General features: G+C 35.0%; 1 protein-coding gene across 1 annotated transcript; it reads right to left on the bottom strand.

The window, feature by feature from the left end:
• Positions 1 to 5,991: 5,991 nt before the first annotated feature.
• Positions 5,992 to 15,177, bottom strand: ctsl.L (cathepsin L L homeolog; the record flags this gene model as incomplete). Its single annotated transcript, NM_001092267.1, is given in 8 exon segments — positions 5,992 to 6,391; positions 9,060 to 9,180; positions 11,342 to 11,501; positions 12,451 to 12,633; positions 12,815 to 13,003; positions 14,217 to 14,359; positions 14,650 to 14,761; positions 15,150 to 15,177. Coding segments are annotated over 6 exon segments (771 nt in total). The 3' UTR covers positions 5,992 to 6,294.
• Between the last annotated feature and the right edge of the window lie 1,973 nt (positions 15,178 to 17,150).

A 17,150-nucleotide genomic window follows, 5' to 3' on the forward strand; every position in this document is an offset into this window, starting at 1 on the left:
TCTCCTGCTTATCAAATTCTAATGATGTTATCAGTTTGCCATATGATACAGTAAAGTGGGTTGGAATTATGAGTCATTTCTGACTAAGAAGGTAACAGTTTGAATGATAATTGATTAACACAAAACACAGTTTGTGTTTCCATGAGTAGATGACACAAGGTGCCCTTTTATGAACTTACATTTCAGTTCGGATATTCATTGAAGACTTTTTACAATCTCATTTAAATTTTCAACCGAATCTCATCCCATTGCTCACGAGAAAATGAACAGACATTTATCCAGATAATAAATGACTTTGGTTTTGGAACCAATAAACCTACATTTTGTTTGCTGAAACCTTTGCCTCAAAACTTCCTTGGAGTGCTGTCAACTCACCTTGGTATCTATTTATATTAGAAATGCTACCCAGGTTATATTTTTGGCTAATGGTGTGCACTCTGCCTGCATGTTATATAATATATATATATATATATATATATAATATATATATATATATATATATATATATATATATATATATATATATATATATATATATATATATATATATAGTGAATAAAGTACCCCCTTTTGTAAAATATAGGGATATTATAAGTTACCGAGGAGTTTCATGACCATATAAAAACACGAGGCCGAAGGCCGAGTGTTTTTATACAGGTCATGGAACTCCGAGGTAACTTCTAATATCCTCATATTTTACAACTGGGGGTTTTTTATTTATTATAATACACAAATTTCAATGAGTCATGTGACAGAAATGACATCAGAACTCACCGTTTATAACTGATGACATCAGAACTCACCGTTTATAAGGATATAATTTACAGGATATTCATGGCTTTTGTGTATTATATATATATAAAAAAATCTTAGTAGTCCGCACTCCACTGAATTAAGCAAATCACCCAGGTGCTACTCAGATAAACAATATCAATAAGAGTCCAAGGTAAATTAGTGCACACTGGGATCCTTTCCACAGGTTATTTTAAAACCAAAATTTTATTAAGTTAATTAAAAAACAGGCCAATGTTTCGGTCTACCTCTAGGACCTTTATCAAGACCATGAAAGTTTTAAAATCAACATCTTAAATAGACAAAGTAGGAGGCACTCACCCTGTCAGGTGCAACAGATAGAATCATGTGATCCTAAAAAAGAGACCAATCACCAGCATGTACAACATTACACCTAAACATCATGTGGAAAAAAGCCAGCATAGAAAGCTATGGAGGGCAAGAATATACAGGCAAGGCAGACTGGGACTAAACCAGCCCATATACATACTGTATATATGTGTAGTCACCACCAAACAGTTGTGCAACTACACTGAATACTCAAAATATGTTATATATTTGCCTGAGCAGGATTACAGCAATTACTGTATTACTTGTGTTCATCATGAGCCCCCGATAAACCCTGGCTAGGGAGGGTGAACATATTTCAATATTTATGTAGTTTTTTTTTTATAATTCTTTATTTGTGGATTTTCTTTCACAAAAGAAATAAAAGAGAAACAGTAGGGGTACAGAAAAGAAAAAAAAAGGGGGGGGTAATTCTCAGGCAAAACAGTAAACAGTTTTTCGAAAACTTAAAAAATCATACAGTAGATATGAGTATGCCAATTAGACCCTTCTATGAATCGGCTTACACTGTTGTTTCAAGTAACTAAGGGAGGAGAAATAGAAGATGAGATGAAATATAAGATATTCCTTCAATAAAAAACAGGGTTCTTACTTATTGCCCATGTCTTTGATAAAATGTATCCATGGGGCCCAAATTTTCCAGTATTCATTATTGGATTATTATTTTCCAAAATAAAGGTTAATTCTTCGCGGCGTTTAATTTCTTTCACTTTAACTAGCCATTCAACTGAAGTAGGTATTTGCAGGGATTTCCATTTTAAGGGTAGCATAGATTTTGCTACTTGCAGGAGGTACTGTATAAAGTTAAAGCATCTGTGATCATTGAGTTGGTCTCTTGATTAAAATTTAACATCATTAGTGCATGGTTATCTTTTCGTAAGTCACACTTTGTAATTCTATTAATTAAGTTGATTATCTCATCCCAAAAACGCTAAAGACATGGGCAAAGAAGCCAGATATGGATCATGTAGGTCCCTTCTTCTTTATTAGACCTCCAGCATAAATTAGAGTAGTTAGAATAAATTTTTCTCAGTTTTGAAGGAGTGTAATACCACCTAGTGGTGAGTTTATATAGTGCTTCAGTTGCCTTAGCAGAGCGAAATACTTTGTGGGTTGCTTTAAAAATAGATGACCAACTCTGCTCAGAAAGGGTTATTTTTAAATCTCTATCCCAAGCTACACAGAACGATGGCTTATCCTGGGGGAGATTGTTTATTAGAAGTTTATATATTTTATATATTTTAGATAAGAGATAAGAGAGCCCTTTCAATCTTTTTGGACATAAATTGCTCCCACTGAGTTAGTTCTCTATCCCAATTTTCTCTTGCCTTAGTTTTTATATAAGAGTAAAGTTGGTTATAGTTCCACATGTCTCTGGGGTGGGGGCCCCAGCGGTGGTGAATCTCTTATAAGGGGAGCAACTCGTTGTCTATAATAAGATCATAAACCCTAGTGGGTCTATTATCCTAAGTATCCCATCTGGAAAAAGCTCCTTTTTTCCAACCCGGGAGGAAATTCAGGATTGTTGGTTAATGTTTGGAGAGGATGGGCAGGGCTTGTTGGATTGTGAGCCCCCTTGCTTACTATACCATATTTTAAATGTGGCCCTTATCAATGGGTGTTCTGCAGCATCTTTGCTGTAATTGCGATTTTCTACCCATAAAAAATTCTCAAGTGGTATGGGGGAGTGGTTCTGTTCTAATATAATCCAATCCTTCTGGCCCTTTTCGGATACCCAATTGTATATCCTGGACAAATGTATACCTAGGTAATATAGATCAATGTTGGGGAGACTTAGTCATCCTTTTGTTTTAGGAAGAACCATAAGGTTATACTTAAGTCTTGGATTTTTTTCATTCCATATGAAAGGTGATACTATGGATTTAATAGATTTAAAAAAGCATTGTGGTATTTGAATCGAGAGGACCTGAAAAAGATATAAAATTTTTGGTAAGAATGACATTTTAATGGCTTGGATTCTCCAAGCTAATTTTTGAAGTGAGTTTAGGAGTGGTATATAGTTAACCTCATAGAGTTTACCCATATTTGCTTGAAGATTTATATCTAGATATTTTAAGCAGGGATTCGCCCACTTAAGAAAAGTTTTGTCGCAATTTTACAACATATTTTTGTTTAGTATTACTGATCTACAAAGATTAACCTTAAAGTCAGATACTTCGCCGAACACTTTCGTAAGACTTAAAGACTTAAAGACTTAGAGATAAAATCAGGTTGGTGATAAACAACAGTAAATCATCTGCGAAAGCCACGCACTTATATTCTTTACCTGCGACCGTTAAACCTGATATATTCCTGTTTCTTCTAATCTGGGATAAGAAGGTTTCCATCACTAAAATAAAAAGGATTGGAGAGAGAGGGCACCGCTGTCTAGTACCATTAGAAATTTGAACCTTTGCAGATAAGATACCATTTACTTTAATTCTCGCAGACGGAGAGTCATATAAGGCCATAATTCGCTGTCTTATATTTTCTCCTAGACTGAAACCCACAAGCGTTTTTTCCATAAATACCCAAAAGACTCTATCAAAAGCTTTCTCAGCATCGATAGAGAACAGAAGCAAAGGAAGGCTTTTCTTTTGGGCGTAATGCATTAAAGAAATAATTTTAGCCGTATTGACTTTACCCTCTCTGTTCGGCACAAAGCCGGCTTGATCTAGATGAATCAATGAGGGTAAAATTCGATAAAATCTGTTACCCAGAATTTTAGCATATAGTTTTATGTCGATATTAATCAAAGATATGGGTCTATAACTACCGCATAGAATTTGTTACATTTATCATTTAAATTATAAGATCTTTGTTTACACCTCAGAAAGGATTTCTGGGTTTTTTGATTTAGTAGATCTTTCAATTGAGTCCTTTTGCGCTCTCTAAAGTTACTAAAGAATTGTGGGCTAAAGTTTGTTTGTGTATTTGTTCTTGTGAGGAAATATCTTTCAGCAAAATGGTAATCTCTTTTCTCTTTTGTTTTTGTAGTTTACATCCCAAAGCAATAATCTGGCCTCTCAAGACACACTTCAATGTCTCCCACAGAGTGGCTGGCGAAATTTCTGGGGACCTATTTGTCAGAACTATTTGTTTTATACAGTCTTGAATATGCTTTTTGCTATTTTCATTGTGTACTAAAGAATCATTGAAACACCATCTGAATTCCTGCTTTAATGTTTGAGGAATTATAAATGTAGTCAATACGGGAGAATGATCAGAAAAGACGGTAGGTTTTATATCAGCATGTGTAAATAAATGTAGCCAGTATTGTGAGACAAAAATAAAGAAATAAAATAAAAAAGTAATCAATCCGTGAATAGACATTGTGAGTTTTTGAGAAATGAGTAAAGTCACTTTTAGTTGGATTGAAAACCTTCCAAACATCTACCAGATTAAAATCCCAAAGAATATTTTTTAAATTCTTTAAACCCTTTGTATGTAGAATTGCCTTTTAAGGAAGATGTATCTGTTTTAGGGTTAATTATGAGGTTAAAATCGCCTCCTAAAATAATTATCCCCTCACCGAACTTTGCAAGGCTATTCATAAATTGTCTAAAGTAAGTTATTTGGTGTTAGGAACATATATGTTTGCTATTGTACACATTGATTAGCTAATTTTCCCTTCATCATTATGAATCTCCCTTCATCATCCGATAATGAATCCGTATAGTGAAATGGCAGATCCTTATGTAGCAGAATCATTACCCCTAGTGATTTCTTTAAAGGGTTATTGCTCATGTATACATGTGGGTATGCCTTAATTTTCAGTATAGGTAAACAATTCGTTTTAATGTGTTTCCTGTAGCAGAATTATCTTGGAGTTCTGTTTTGCATAATTTTCTATAATTTTTGATCTCTTGGCTGGCTCGTTTAAACCATTTACATTTAGTGTTAGAACAGTGCAGTCCATATTAGAGGGGCTGATTGTTTTAGAAGAAGTCATATAGATAATGTAAATAGGCAAAGCCGTATACGTGGACAGTCCAAAGACCTTCTTTCGTCGTATGGCCCCATTGCTTGCATAACTAGATTAAGGGCCTGAGAACGAAGGGGAGTGAAATGGAAAAGGAGATAGGAAAGAAGAGTTTAAAAAGTAGAAAAAGACACACTAAGCATACTGGCAAACTAAACCAGTGCTTAGAAAAGATGTTGGCCACGGCAATGGTGACTAGCACCTTAAAGTGGGGGGTAGTAGGGTGGGAGGTAGCTGCTTTGGACTGGTAGCCAAAAGCCATTATTTAGTAATTTTTTTTTCATTTTTTTTTTTATTATCTCCGTTCCAGTTTATGCTAATAAAGTCTGTAGGAACATAATCAAAGCAATACATTGTTGCAAAAAACAAAACAAAAAAGAGTTGCTAAATTATTACAATGTATATTCATACTAGAAAATGGACTAAAGACAGCACTTATTCCATCAATCATTATTATAAATCAGTACCGGTTATCCCTATTTATAAATATAGAGACAGTGGGCAAAACGTGCATGGTATAACACAATGCAAACAAAAGAAAACAAGAAAAACAAAGCACGAAAAAAAGCAACAAGAAAAAAAAAAAAGAAAAAAAAATTATAATATAAAATTTATATAATTACTGTCTCCTTTCTGAGTAAATTGCCTTATGAAAAAGAACATGGGATGTAAATGGAATTAAAGCATGATGGCCAGCAGCCAGTTGTCTATTAACATATTACCCCCCCCCACACACACACACATGCATCAAAATATTTGCATCCTGGGGTTTTGCAGTATAAATGTCAGGCTGCCTACTGAGCTTAAAGGAACAATAACCCCATAAAAATTAAAGTGTATTAAAGTAATGAAAATGAAGTGACACCATATAGTGAATAAATTGTATCAGTTTATTGATATATGTGGTCTTGTCAGACAACTTGTGAATATTACATCAGTTTTGGTGCTTTTTTTCAAATGGTAAGTGGTAGCATATAAAAGCATTATTGTCACATGCATGATACCCTTAATAAGGCTTGAACAAAATCTAATAGTGAGCAGGAGTTTGAGTTCACTACACAACATAGCAGTTCTATATACAATGTTGTACTTTATTTAGAAAAGCTTCATAATCATTAAAGATAGCTTTAAGACAAATAGAGGGCTTTATTAAGAGACTCGCAGATCGAAGCCTAGAAGTCCACAGTAGCTGCTGCTGTTGCTATGTCGCACTGATTAACATTCCTCTTCATTCTTATATAGCCATTTTCTCCCCAGTCTTTCCCCCAGCTAGAAAAAAGGTAAAAACACGTTTCATGTAAAATACACATAATCCTATATGTATTTTATATATATATATATATATATATATATATATATATATATATATATATATATATATATATATATATATATATATATATATATATATATATATATATATATATATAGAAAACTAGATGGAATGGTGCACACAAAACCAAATAACATCTGCCCGGGTGCAGGTGAGGAATAATCACATAATACAAAAAATACACCGCACTCCAGGGGCTTGTGAAAAATGCAAAAAGATGTGGTTTATTCGACGTTTCGGCTACCAAACCGGAGCCGTCATCAGGAGCAAAAGAAATTAACACACAGAGTGAAGCGCTTTAAAAGCAGTTAAAATTGGCGCCAAAATCAAAATATGGTGACATCATCAAGTGGTGCCCAAATACAAATGTCAAAATTACGTGTAAAAAATACCAGACTTTAGTTATAGTGTGATCCTATAAAAAACTATTAAGAGCATCATAACAGAGTATGCGTGGTTATTTGTGACTTCATATGGTGTAAATATCAAGTGTTGATGTTTAAAAGTGATATACTATACCACTGATCTCTGGCTGGGCTGGATCGCAGACATAGGATCGAGCTGGTATGATGTATTGGAAGTACCGCAGTGAGACTACGAGAGTGATGTTGATAACCTGAAACGCTACAAAGTCGTGTATCATCGCGGATGTCAGTCCCGGAACTCAATGATCTCGGCTACAATAGTAACACATTTCCTACTAGGCACGCCCCTCTCCCTTCAACTGACTGTCAGTACGTTCACGTTCTGTTGCTCTAGTCAGGGGAGGGGGAAGCAGTGAGGAGTGAAGCGTGGGGGTTAACCAGTTCAGTGCTAGCTTACCACAGCTGTGGTAAGCTAGCACTGAACTGGTTAACCCCCACGCTTCAATCCTCACTACTTTGTAGCGTTTCAGGTTATCAACATCACTCTCGTAGTCTCACTGCGGTACTTCCAATACATCATACCAGCTCGATCCTATGTCTGCGATCCAGCCCAGCCAGAGATCAGTGGTATAGTATATCACTTTTAAACATCAACACTTGATATTTACACCATATGAAGTCACAAATAACCACGCATACTCTGTTATGATGCTCTTAATAGTTTTTTATAGGATCACACTATAACTAAAGTCTGGTATTTTTTACACGTAATTTTGACATTTGTATTTGGGCACCACTTGATGATGTCACCATATTTTGATTTTGGCGCCAATTTTAACTGCTTTTAAAGCGCTTCACTCTGTGTGTTAATTTCTTTTGCTCCTGATGACGGCTCCGGTTTGGTAGCCGAAACGTCGAATAAACCACATCTTTTTGCATTTTTCACAAGCCCCTGGAGTGCGGTGTATTTTTTGTATTATATATATATATATATATAAAAAGGGATTGAGCTGCATTTTTTGGATTTAATTATATTATATATGGGGAGGTGGCGCTCTCCTTGATGCTTGCTCTCCCAACCCCCGCTTAATGGTGTTTTTGGAAGAGATCATGCTAGACAAAGAGAAAAGCAGGTATGATCTTTCTCCCCCCAAAGATAATACTTTTTTCACTTAGGATAGGACTGACGCACGGACACTGCCTTGACGGGGCGCGTCAGCTTATGCATGCTTTGTACAAACTTTGTAACTAAAAGTGTCTCTTTTTGTGTTAGTTACAGTTCAGTTGTGCAAAAATAGGTTTCCCAGGGGGCTATATGTTGGAGTGCTGGGGTAAATTTCTATTAATTTGTATATCAAGCCGTACCCACGTGCACTCAATAAAAAGGGATTGAGCTGCATTTTTTTGATTTAATTATATATATATATATATATATATATATATATATATATATATATATATATATATATATATATATATATATAAAATGCAGGGATTGACAGCACTCCAAGGAAATACATCAAGTCAATAATTCAAATGAAAGTGGAGATTTATTGGTGATCCAACGTTTCGGCTCCGCACAGAAGCCTTCGTCTTTCCCTGACGAAGGCTTCTGTGGGGAGCCGAAACGTTGGATCACCAATAAATCTCCACTTTCATTGTAATTATTGACTTGATGTATTTCCTTGGAGTGCTGTCAATCCCTGCATTTTGTCTACATACTTCTCAGACTAGCACCCAGGTTTCTGCATACTAATGGTTGTGCATTCCATTCTGTTTGATTATATATATATATATATATATATATATATATATATATATATATATATATATATATAAAATTATATATATTTTTATATATATATATATATATAAAATTAATGGGGGCCAGGGCTACTGCAGAAAGCCCCAAATCCCTGCAAATTCCTGCAAATACTCCAGGTGTCATTCAAGTACAACATCATAAAAAAGAAAAATATAACAGTTATCCCCCAAAAATATTATGTAAAAATGTGCAAATGCCACACAAAAATATTTTATTAATGCTGGGAGGGTGAGTTAGTGTAATATAATAACAGGCACAAAGTATCATGTGGATCTAGTGTCTCATATCATCACCCAATATGTAGGTAGTATTTACTAGTTTAAAACATAGGCAACATATAGGAAACTATAAAATATTAATATACAAGGACATTATTAAATACATTAAAACTATCCACCACAATTAATCAATTACCTATTCTTTATTATCCAGTAATCTTCATCCTCTTCGCCTTCATTCTTAGCTGCTTCAGTGCCATAGCCGACAATAGTTACTGCATGATTCACCTCTTCTGCACATTCTCCATCAAATATTCCTGTTATCAATAAATATATTACAGTGATTGTATATCTTTCTTATGTTATAAATACATACAGGAAAGAAACACAAGGAAAAGGCACCATAAAATATCTATGTAGAAGATTTGTGCAAGGGATTGTCTTGAAAATATTGTGATACTGTCATCATTGCAATTTCTGCTCTCCCATTATTTTTTCCTTTCCCCAAATCTATGCCTTGTTATCCTTTCCCCTCTATCACTGTTCAGCTCCTCTCCTCTATTTCTTTCCATTTCTCTTCTAATAGGCATACATCCCTTCCACCCTTGTCTCCTGAAATCAACCACATTATTAAAGAGCAATGTATCTCTGTCCCTTTGTCATTATAAATTGATGGGGAAGGAAAGGCAATTGTAGGATAAATGCTCATAGAATTATGGTGAAAAACCAGAAAGCATGAAGTGGAAGCAATGTAAGGTTTAGTCTGCTTTAATTTCATCTAATGGCAGATATTTTTATTATTACTATCAACATTATAAAATATAAGAGAGGTATCATTTTGGGGTTTATATATCAACTGTATTCCAAACCAAAACAACAGTAAAATGGTTCAGCTACAAATCATTATGACAGCCATTCAGAATATTGTTTTTTTTACCCCAGCTTTATTAAGTATAATTGGGCAAAAAAAAAAAATCCTTTGTCAGATGCATAAACATGAAACACTTAACACAATAATAATCCTAATGTGTTTGGAAAATAAAATCTAAAGATAAAATGTAAAGAACAATGAGAATAATAATTGAAATAGGCAAATATAATAACATTTAAAAAATATTGTATTTGTATATCATTATATTTATGATTTTAAAAAGAGGGAAAATTATATGATTAGAATTACATGCAGACATGGAGGAATTTCCAAATTTCCATGATCTGGGAAGAACTCAAGTACTTCCATATTTTAACTAAATAAGATCACCAAATTTGACACTGTTAAGAAATAAATGCAATACAGAATACAATATAGAATATATAGAACGACATTCCCCGTTGAGAGAGCTAAATAATTCAAACACTCTGTGACAACTGCAAGAATGCCATTAAATTTGCATGCAAAGCAGGGCAATCGTGATTACTGATATAATAAAACAGGCACAAAGGGTGTCACAATATATTTAGCAGGACATTATCATATTTTACAACACCTGAGGGTTCAGTATGAATTATAATATCCAGTAAAACAGAAATGGCCTTCTAAACAAACTGGGCAACCCAAGACCCTGCGTAATTGGTATGAACACACTTACAAACAAGTATCAGAAATGCCAAACATTTTCATATTTGTATAGTATGTATTATACAAAAGTTATCCTGCAAATGGTGTAATGTAACAATAAATCTAAAGTCTGTCCACGTCTACTAACCCATAGCTGGCAAATACAGTAAATGTGTTATTAAACAGGTGACCAGTAAATGCTACCCATTTGTTGGCTGTTATGGGTTATTAGACAACTTGCACGCTTTGGGGTATTTATTGCATTCCCCCTATGTTTCCAGTTATAGTCTTATCAACCTAAGACAAAAAAGGCATACTTTCACTTTGAAAATATTGGCAAGGGGAGCAAGGTTTGCACAAACATACACTATACTACCAACTGAAGTGCAAGAATGAATCTGCCTTTTCACTTATAAAAAAAACCCCATAATCAACAGAATCCACCTATTGCTATGAATCTACTAACATGAAGCTGCAGTGAAGAATGTACACTCAGTGGAAAAGGCATTAATATTTTTATTATCATTTTATTTTATTAATCATTTTCCAAATCATACTGAACTAAGATGTTTTAAAAAAATGCCCAAATCACACAAGAAAGAACTCACATATAAACTAATGATAATTATATAATTCTATATATGATTAATCTAGATTAGTAACAGTAAAAAAGCACATCTTTCCATATCTCATCATAGGTGATTACTTAATTGTTGAGCCAGTCAGTCTCAGATTCTAATGACATTCTAGCATATTTAATGAATACAAAATACATATAAACACTGCCACTAGAGCTTCTGTAGAAATACAAAAAAATATATATCTGTCAAATTAGGCATAGAGGCCTACTGATAATTGTTGTTTTGCTAATCTTCCATCATGTGAAACAACTGGATTTATGCAATATGTACTAAAATTACCTTTTTCGTACTTCCCCAATTCTTCAGATACTCCAATGGCAACAGTGATAGGTCCTTCTAGTGCAACAGACATGGCCATGTTTTGTTCTCCAGGTAAACTGTAGAATTTGGTTACGTTTAGCATGACGGCTTTCTCTGCGTTATATCCACATTCATTTTTCTGCACGATTATATGAATATGAGTAAATTATTTCACAAAGAACTTCAAATGGTACCCTAACTGGCCTTCAGGTAGACCCCCAGCTACTGCTCCAGGCCCTACAGTTTGGGAACAGCTGCAAACAGTATATTTCTTATGTACAGCAATGTTTATAACACACATGAGCCATGAGTATCCTGTAAATTATATCCTTATAAACGGTGCTTACTGATGTCATCAGATTGGTGCTTAGTTATGTAATGTCTGTCTCATGACTCACTTCAACTTGCGTATTATTATAAATAATGTTCCCCCTGTTGTAAACTGTAAGGATATTAGGGGGCAGATGTATCAAGGGTCAAGTGAATTCGAGGGAATTTTCGAAGTAAAAAAATTCAAAATTCGAAGTCATTTTTCGGATACTTCGACCATCGTATAGGATACTACGACTTCGAATTTACTTCGACTTCGTTTTGAAGTAAAAATCGTTCGACTATTCGACCATTTGATAATCGAAGTACTGTCTCTTTAAAACAACTTCGACTTCAATACTTCGCCAACTTAAACCTGCCGAAGTGCTATGTTAGCCTATGGGGACCTGCCAGAGCATATTTCAAAATTTTTTGGATTCAAAGGAAAATTGAATGATCGTACGATAAAATCTTTTGAATTGTACGATTCGAAGTACGATCGTACTATGATCGGAATACGATCGTAGAAATGTATAAAATCCTCAGACTTCGAAATGTCGGAGGATTCTATTCGATGCTCAAATTTTGAAGTATTTTCCACTTCGAAATTCGACCCTTGATAAATCTGCCCCATGATGTCACCTTGGAGTTCCATGACCTATATAAAAGTACTCAGTCTCCTCTGTGACTAATAATATCCCTATATTTTAAAATAGGGGGTACATTATTTACTATATGATTCCCCAGGAAAAGTTAGTTATTGTAAAACCAGGCTGTACCTGTTGTGTGTACTCATAATCTTTTCTTCTCATGACTCCATTTTCAGCGACGTGTACAAATGCATCTATTGGCATCCCTCCACAGCAGCCGTCATTTTTCTCATCACAGTCTACAAACTGCTGCTCGCTGAAGTAAATGACCCGTTTCTTCTTAATGCAGTAACGGGATTCAAGCACGCTTACCTTTTTAACAGACAAAAGGAACAAAAATAAGATGAGAATGGGAGTGCTTTCCTCTTGACATTATATTTTTAGAAAGAAAATATTTAATGGCTAAAATATTTTCAAAGCAATAAAAAAAAGTGGCAAAAATTATCTCCAGAGATACAACAGATCAATAGTCAAACTTTCAGCCACTTCTTACACTTGAAAATGCCCAGCACGACCCACACAGCTCTCCTTGGTTTCTAACTGGAGTAACACATTTGGAGTTTCTCCAATCAGCCTCTTTTGGAATCTCAGTATTTTTGTCATATATTTGAACGGGAGCATCGGCAAGTCTTCCTGATTTTGATGAGCGAAAGCAAGTTCTAGAATTATGCTCCTCGGCTGCCTGAAAAAATGAATTGTTTATATAAGCATGACATTTAATCAAACTGTCCTTAATACATACATCCAGGGTGACACAAAAGAAAGGAAAATTGTGGCTAATTAGGAGAAGCATTAATAACCCACTCTTGGGGGCAGATTTACTAAGCTCGAGTGAAGAATTCGAATTGAAAAAAATTCTAATTTTGAAGTATTTTTTTGGGTACTTTGACCATCGAATTGGTCAAATTTGATCGAAAAATCGTTCGACTATTCGACCATTGGATAATCAAAGTACTGTCTCTTTAAAAAAAACTTCAACTTCATACTTCGCCACTTTAACCCTACCGAGGTGCAATGTTTGCCTATGGGGACCTTCCCCAGCACTTTTCTAAGGTTTTTTTTGATCGAATCAAAATCCTTCGATCAATCTAAATTCGATATTCAAATTCGAAGGATTTTTACTTTGACCCTTGATAAATCTGCCCCTTGGTCTTAGGGACCTTTCTCAAGACACACAACACACAACATACTCCACACACTACCTGTGTATGTCTTGATAAAGGTCTTTCAGTGGTGGCACTGAAACTTTGAATTGAATTTATTTTTGGTGAAAATTAATCCAGTCCCAGATTGTATAATTCCCTATTTGCTTGGACTGTATCACTGCTATGGCAGCGTAAGGGACCACCTTTGCATTCATTGTAAATGTCTCAGGGATATCTAATAACAAAACACATGTATTACCTTTCTTTAACCAAGTTATTAGCAATACAAAAATATTGTATGCTGTCCTAATAATTATAAGACTGGCATGTAGCTTAAAGTTTTGGAAGGTGACAACTTGTACTAGTAATTTATATACACAGTTTTAGCAAGGAATGCAGTTCAGCCTTATTACATTCCCATTCAACCCACCAATCACAAAGTAGGGGCTTAGCACTCTGGTAGTAAATGTATTATTTTGGGGGCAGTTATTTTTTTTTGTTCCATAAATGGTCGATGTCAAAGAAACCAGTGAAACCAACTGTGATACAATCAATGTATGATACACCTCAGTTTTCAGCCCACACTAACATGGTTAACCTTTTGGACTGCATGAGAATACCAGAAACAGTTTTAAAATGTGTTTCTCTTTTTAAATTAACTAAATATATTCTATAAATAATTCTTCATCAACAGAAACAGGACTTTGAATTTTGTTCCAAGCATGTTTATATCTTTCTTCAGCTACTTACTTTATCAGCAAATTGGTTCATCGCCAATCTGTATTTTTTGAGCCCTTGATCAGCTAACTGATTATGTTTCTGCACCTTTTCCCAAGAGGCTTCCCAGATTTTCCGTCGGAACAATTCCCTCTCATGACTGATGTATTTTTTCTCTGTCATGGAAATAAAAAAATATATTCTCTATCACATTGTTATCAAATTAACAGATGCACCGTGCAAAATATACATCTGACATATAGACAGCTTTTTTGGGATTTAAAGAGGTCCTTCACATGTTAAAGGGGTCCTTCAGATGTTATTTGATTAAAAAGAGATTTTGGGCGCAAGAACTGTTTAAACATCCATTAGAGTGCACTATAGAATTTAATTCCACAATGTGTGTGTGCTGTATAAATATATTTATGCATATTTAGATTTTAAACAATAAAAAAAAGATCATTACCATATTTCGATTTCCAAGCATTCCACTCTTGGTCAAGGAAATGTGAAGCCGAGGTACATATGGCAAGTGCAGAAACAAGAAACAGGTATTTGTCTAGGTACATCTTAAAGTTCTGTTATAGTAAGAAAAAACACACATATTACTAATGCATTAAAAAAACATTCTGAAATATGTCCTATAATTACAAATTAATATTTCAGTTTTCTACCAGTAAACATTTTTTTCCTGAATATTTTAAATGTCATTAAAAATATTTGCGATTTAATATTATATCGCTTCTATCTCTCTGCAAGAAACATACATTGAAAATGTGAAAAAAATGATCTTATTAAAAATAAAAATTCTATATTTAGAAAGAACTGAAAAAGAGTAAAGAATTAGAACAACAGATGAGAATAATAGAAATAGTCATAATTATGTTCAAAAGTAGTTTGAGACAGAAATTCAAGAAACATCCTGCAAATCTAATGATTATAGTGCTAATACCATTACCTACTGACCTGATTAGTAAGCTTTCAGTAGGAAACCTTCTTTCAAATGAATCAGCTCAGCAAACTTTGGTCAATTTATAGAATGCCAACTAAAATTGCATTCACTGTTATTAGTCGTTCGATCAGATTAGAGAGAGCAGTTGAACCATATCTATGTGATAAGATTGTCAATAGATATGAATTCAACACAAGGGAAATATCAAGAAAATTATATTTTTTAAAAAGGAGCACATGCAAACTACTGAAGGAGCCATATACCCCTATTTTTAACATGATTGCAATGAATAGGGCTTGTGCTGAACATACTTTTTGTATACAGTTTTATTCACAAAAAATCTGTTTTTTATTATTTCTTGAGCTAAACACAGCAAACTGGTAAAATGAAGCTAAGCTATAGCTGGTCCATATGACATACGTAACAAGTGCTCATATGATTCCACATAATAGACACCACAGTAAAGGGTTTAGGAAGGGGGTTTGTAAACTATTTAAAATCATGGCAGCTTGCACCTTTCCCCGGCATAAACACCTGTGGCTAAAGACCCATGTACTCTAGACAAGGATCCCAGAGCTTTCGGGATAAATACAACACTATCTGCATTCAGCAGTGATATATTCAGGAAGGGATGATGGGGGGCATTGGCATGTACAGGGTGCAGACAATCCCTGTCTTACTTTCTGTCCTATAGCAGGTGGTAAGGACAGAGCAGCTTTGCACCCACCAACACTGAGCTCTGCACCTTATGTCAGATTTTTACTCTGTTGCTACGTGCAGAGCACAGCTATCCCCAGATGCAAGTGCTTAATGAATGAGCGCTAAGGGTTGCATTTTGCGTTCTATACTCCTGTCCTCACTTGTGTCCGGGACATTGCTAAATAGGGTCCATATACTTACCTACAAGGGCCTATTTAGCAATGTGCATGGCAAGGTGCATATATAACATCCTGATAAATAGAAATTGCTTTTGTTTTTTTTTAACAATTCTTAACCAAAGGTATTTATGAAACAAACTTCTTGCCATTATTTATAGCTGTGAGCTATCTCTGAGCCATTTACCATTGTGTGTATGGCCACCTTTACTCTGTAATTGCTCAGTATGTTTATATTCTCTCTTATTCTGTCTTTCTTTTTTGCTTTCTTGCACCTCCATCATATTACCAGATTTTAATAATGCTTAGGATAGGAAATTGAATACAATATTGAACATACTCCATATCTGGTTTTTGCACGGTAGATAATAAGATTCCCAGCTCACAGATAATCCCCTGCATAATGAACTCCTGTTTATTTGTAAGACAAAGCCATCACAACAAAGATGTAAAGGGTGGGGATGTATACTGGTAACCAGGGCCGCCATCAGGGGGGGACAGGGGGGACAAGCGTACCGGGCCCGGGCATGAAGGGGGGCCCGGCAGCGCTGCATTTTTTGAAGATCCGGGCCCCCCTTACGAGCGCCCGAGCCGTACGTCTTGCCTCTTCAGTGCCGAATGCGGAAGTGCCGAAAAGCCGAAGCTGATGCGCCGAAAAGACCCGAAGTCACGGAAAAAGCCGATGTCACGAAGCGCCGAAAAGAACCGAAGTCACGAAAACAGCCGAAGCCGAAGTCCTGAAGCAGCGCAAAGACCCGAAGTCACGAAAAGAGCCGAAATTGAAGTCCTGAAGCGGTGAAAAGACCCGAAGTCACGAAAGGAGGCGAAGTGGAAGTACTGAAGCCATGAGTTCAATCCTACTGAACACCAGTTTGTGTTTTTTTTTTTTTTTAATCCCCTGGCCACCAATGTATTATTTTAATATTCTATAGGCCCCTGCCTCCAAAAATTTTTTTTGGGGCCCCAATTTTTTTTTAACTCGTAAGGGGCCCCTTGCCACCATTGTTTTTTTGTTTTTTTTTAAATTTTAAATTTTTTTAATTTTTTTAACTTGTAAGGGGGCCCCTGCCACCAGTTTTTTTTTTTTTTTTTCAAAAAAAAAATTTTTTTTCAAAATTTTTTTTGGGGCCCCAATTTGTT

The sequence above is a fragment of the Xenopus laevis genome, chromosome 3L (assembly GCF_017654675.1).
Source record: "Xenopus laevis strain J_2021 chromosome 3L, Xenopus_laevis_v10.1, whole genome shotgun sequence".
NCBI classification, from domain to species: domain Eukaryota; kingdom Metazoa; phylum Chordata; class Amphibia; order Anura; family Pipidae; genus Xenopus; species Xenopus laevis.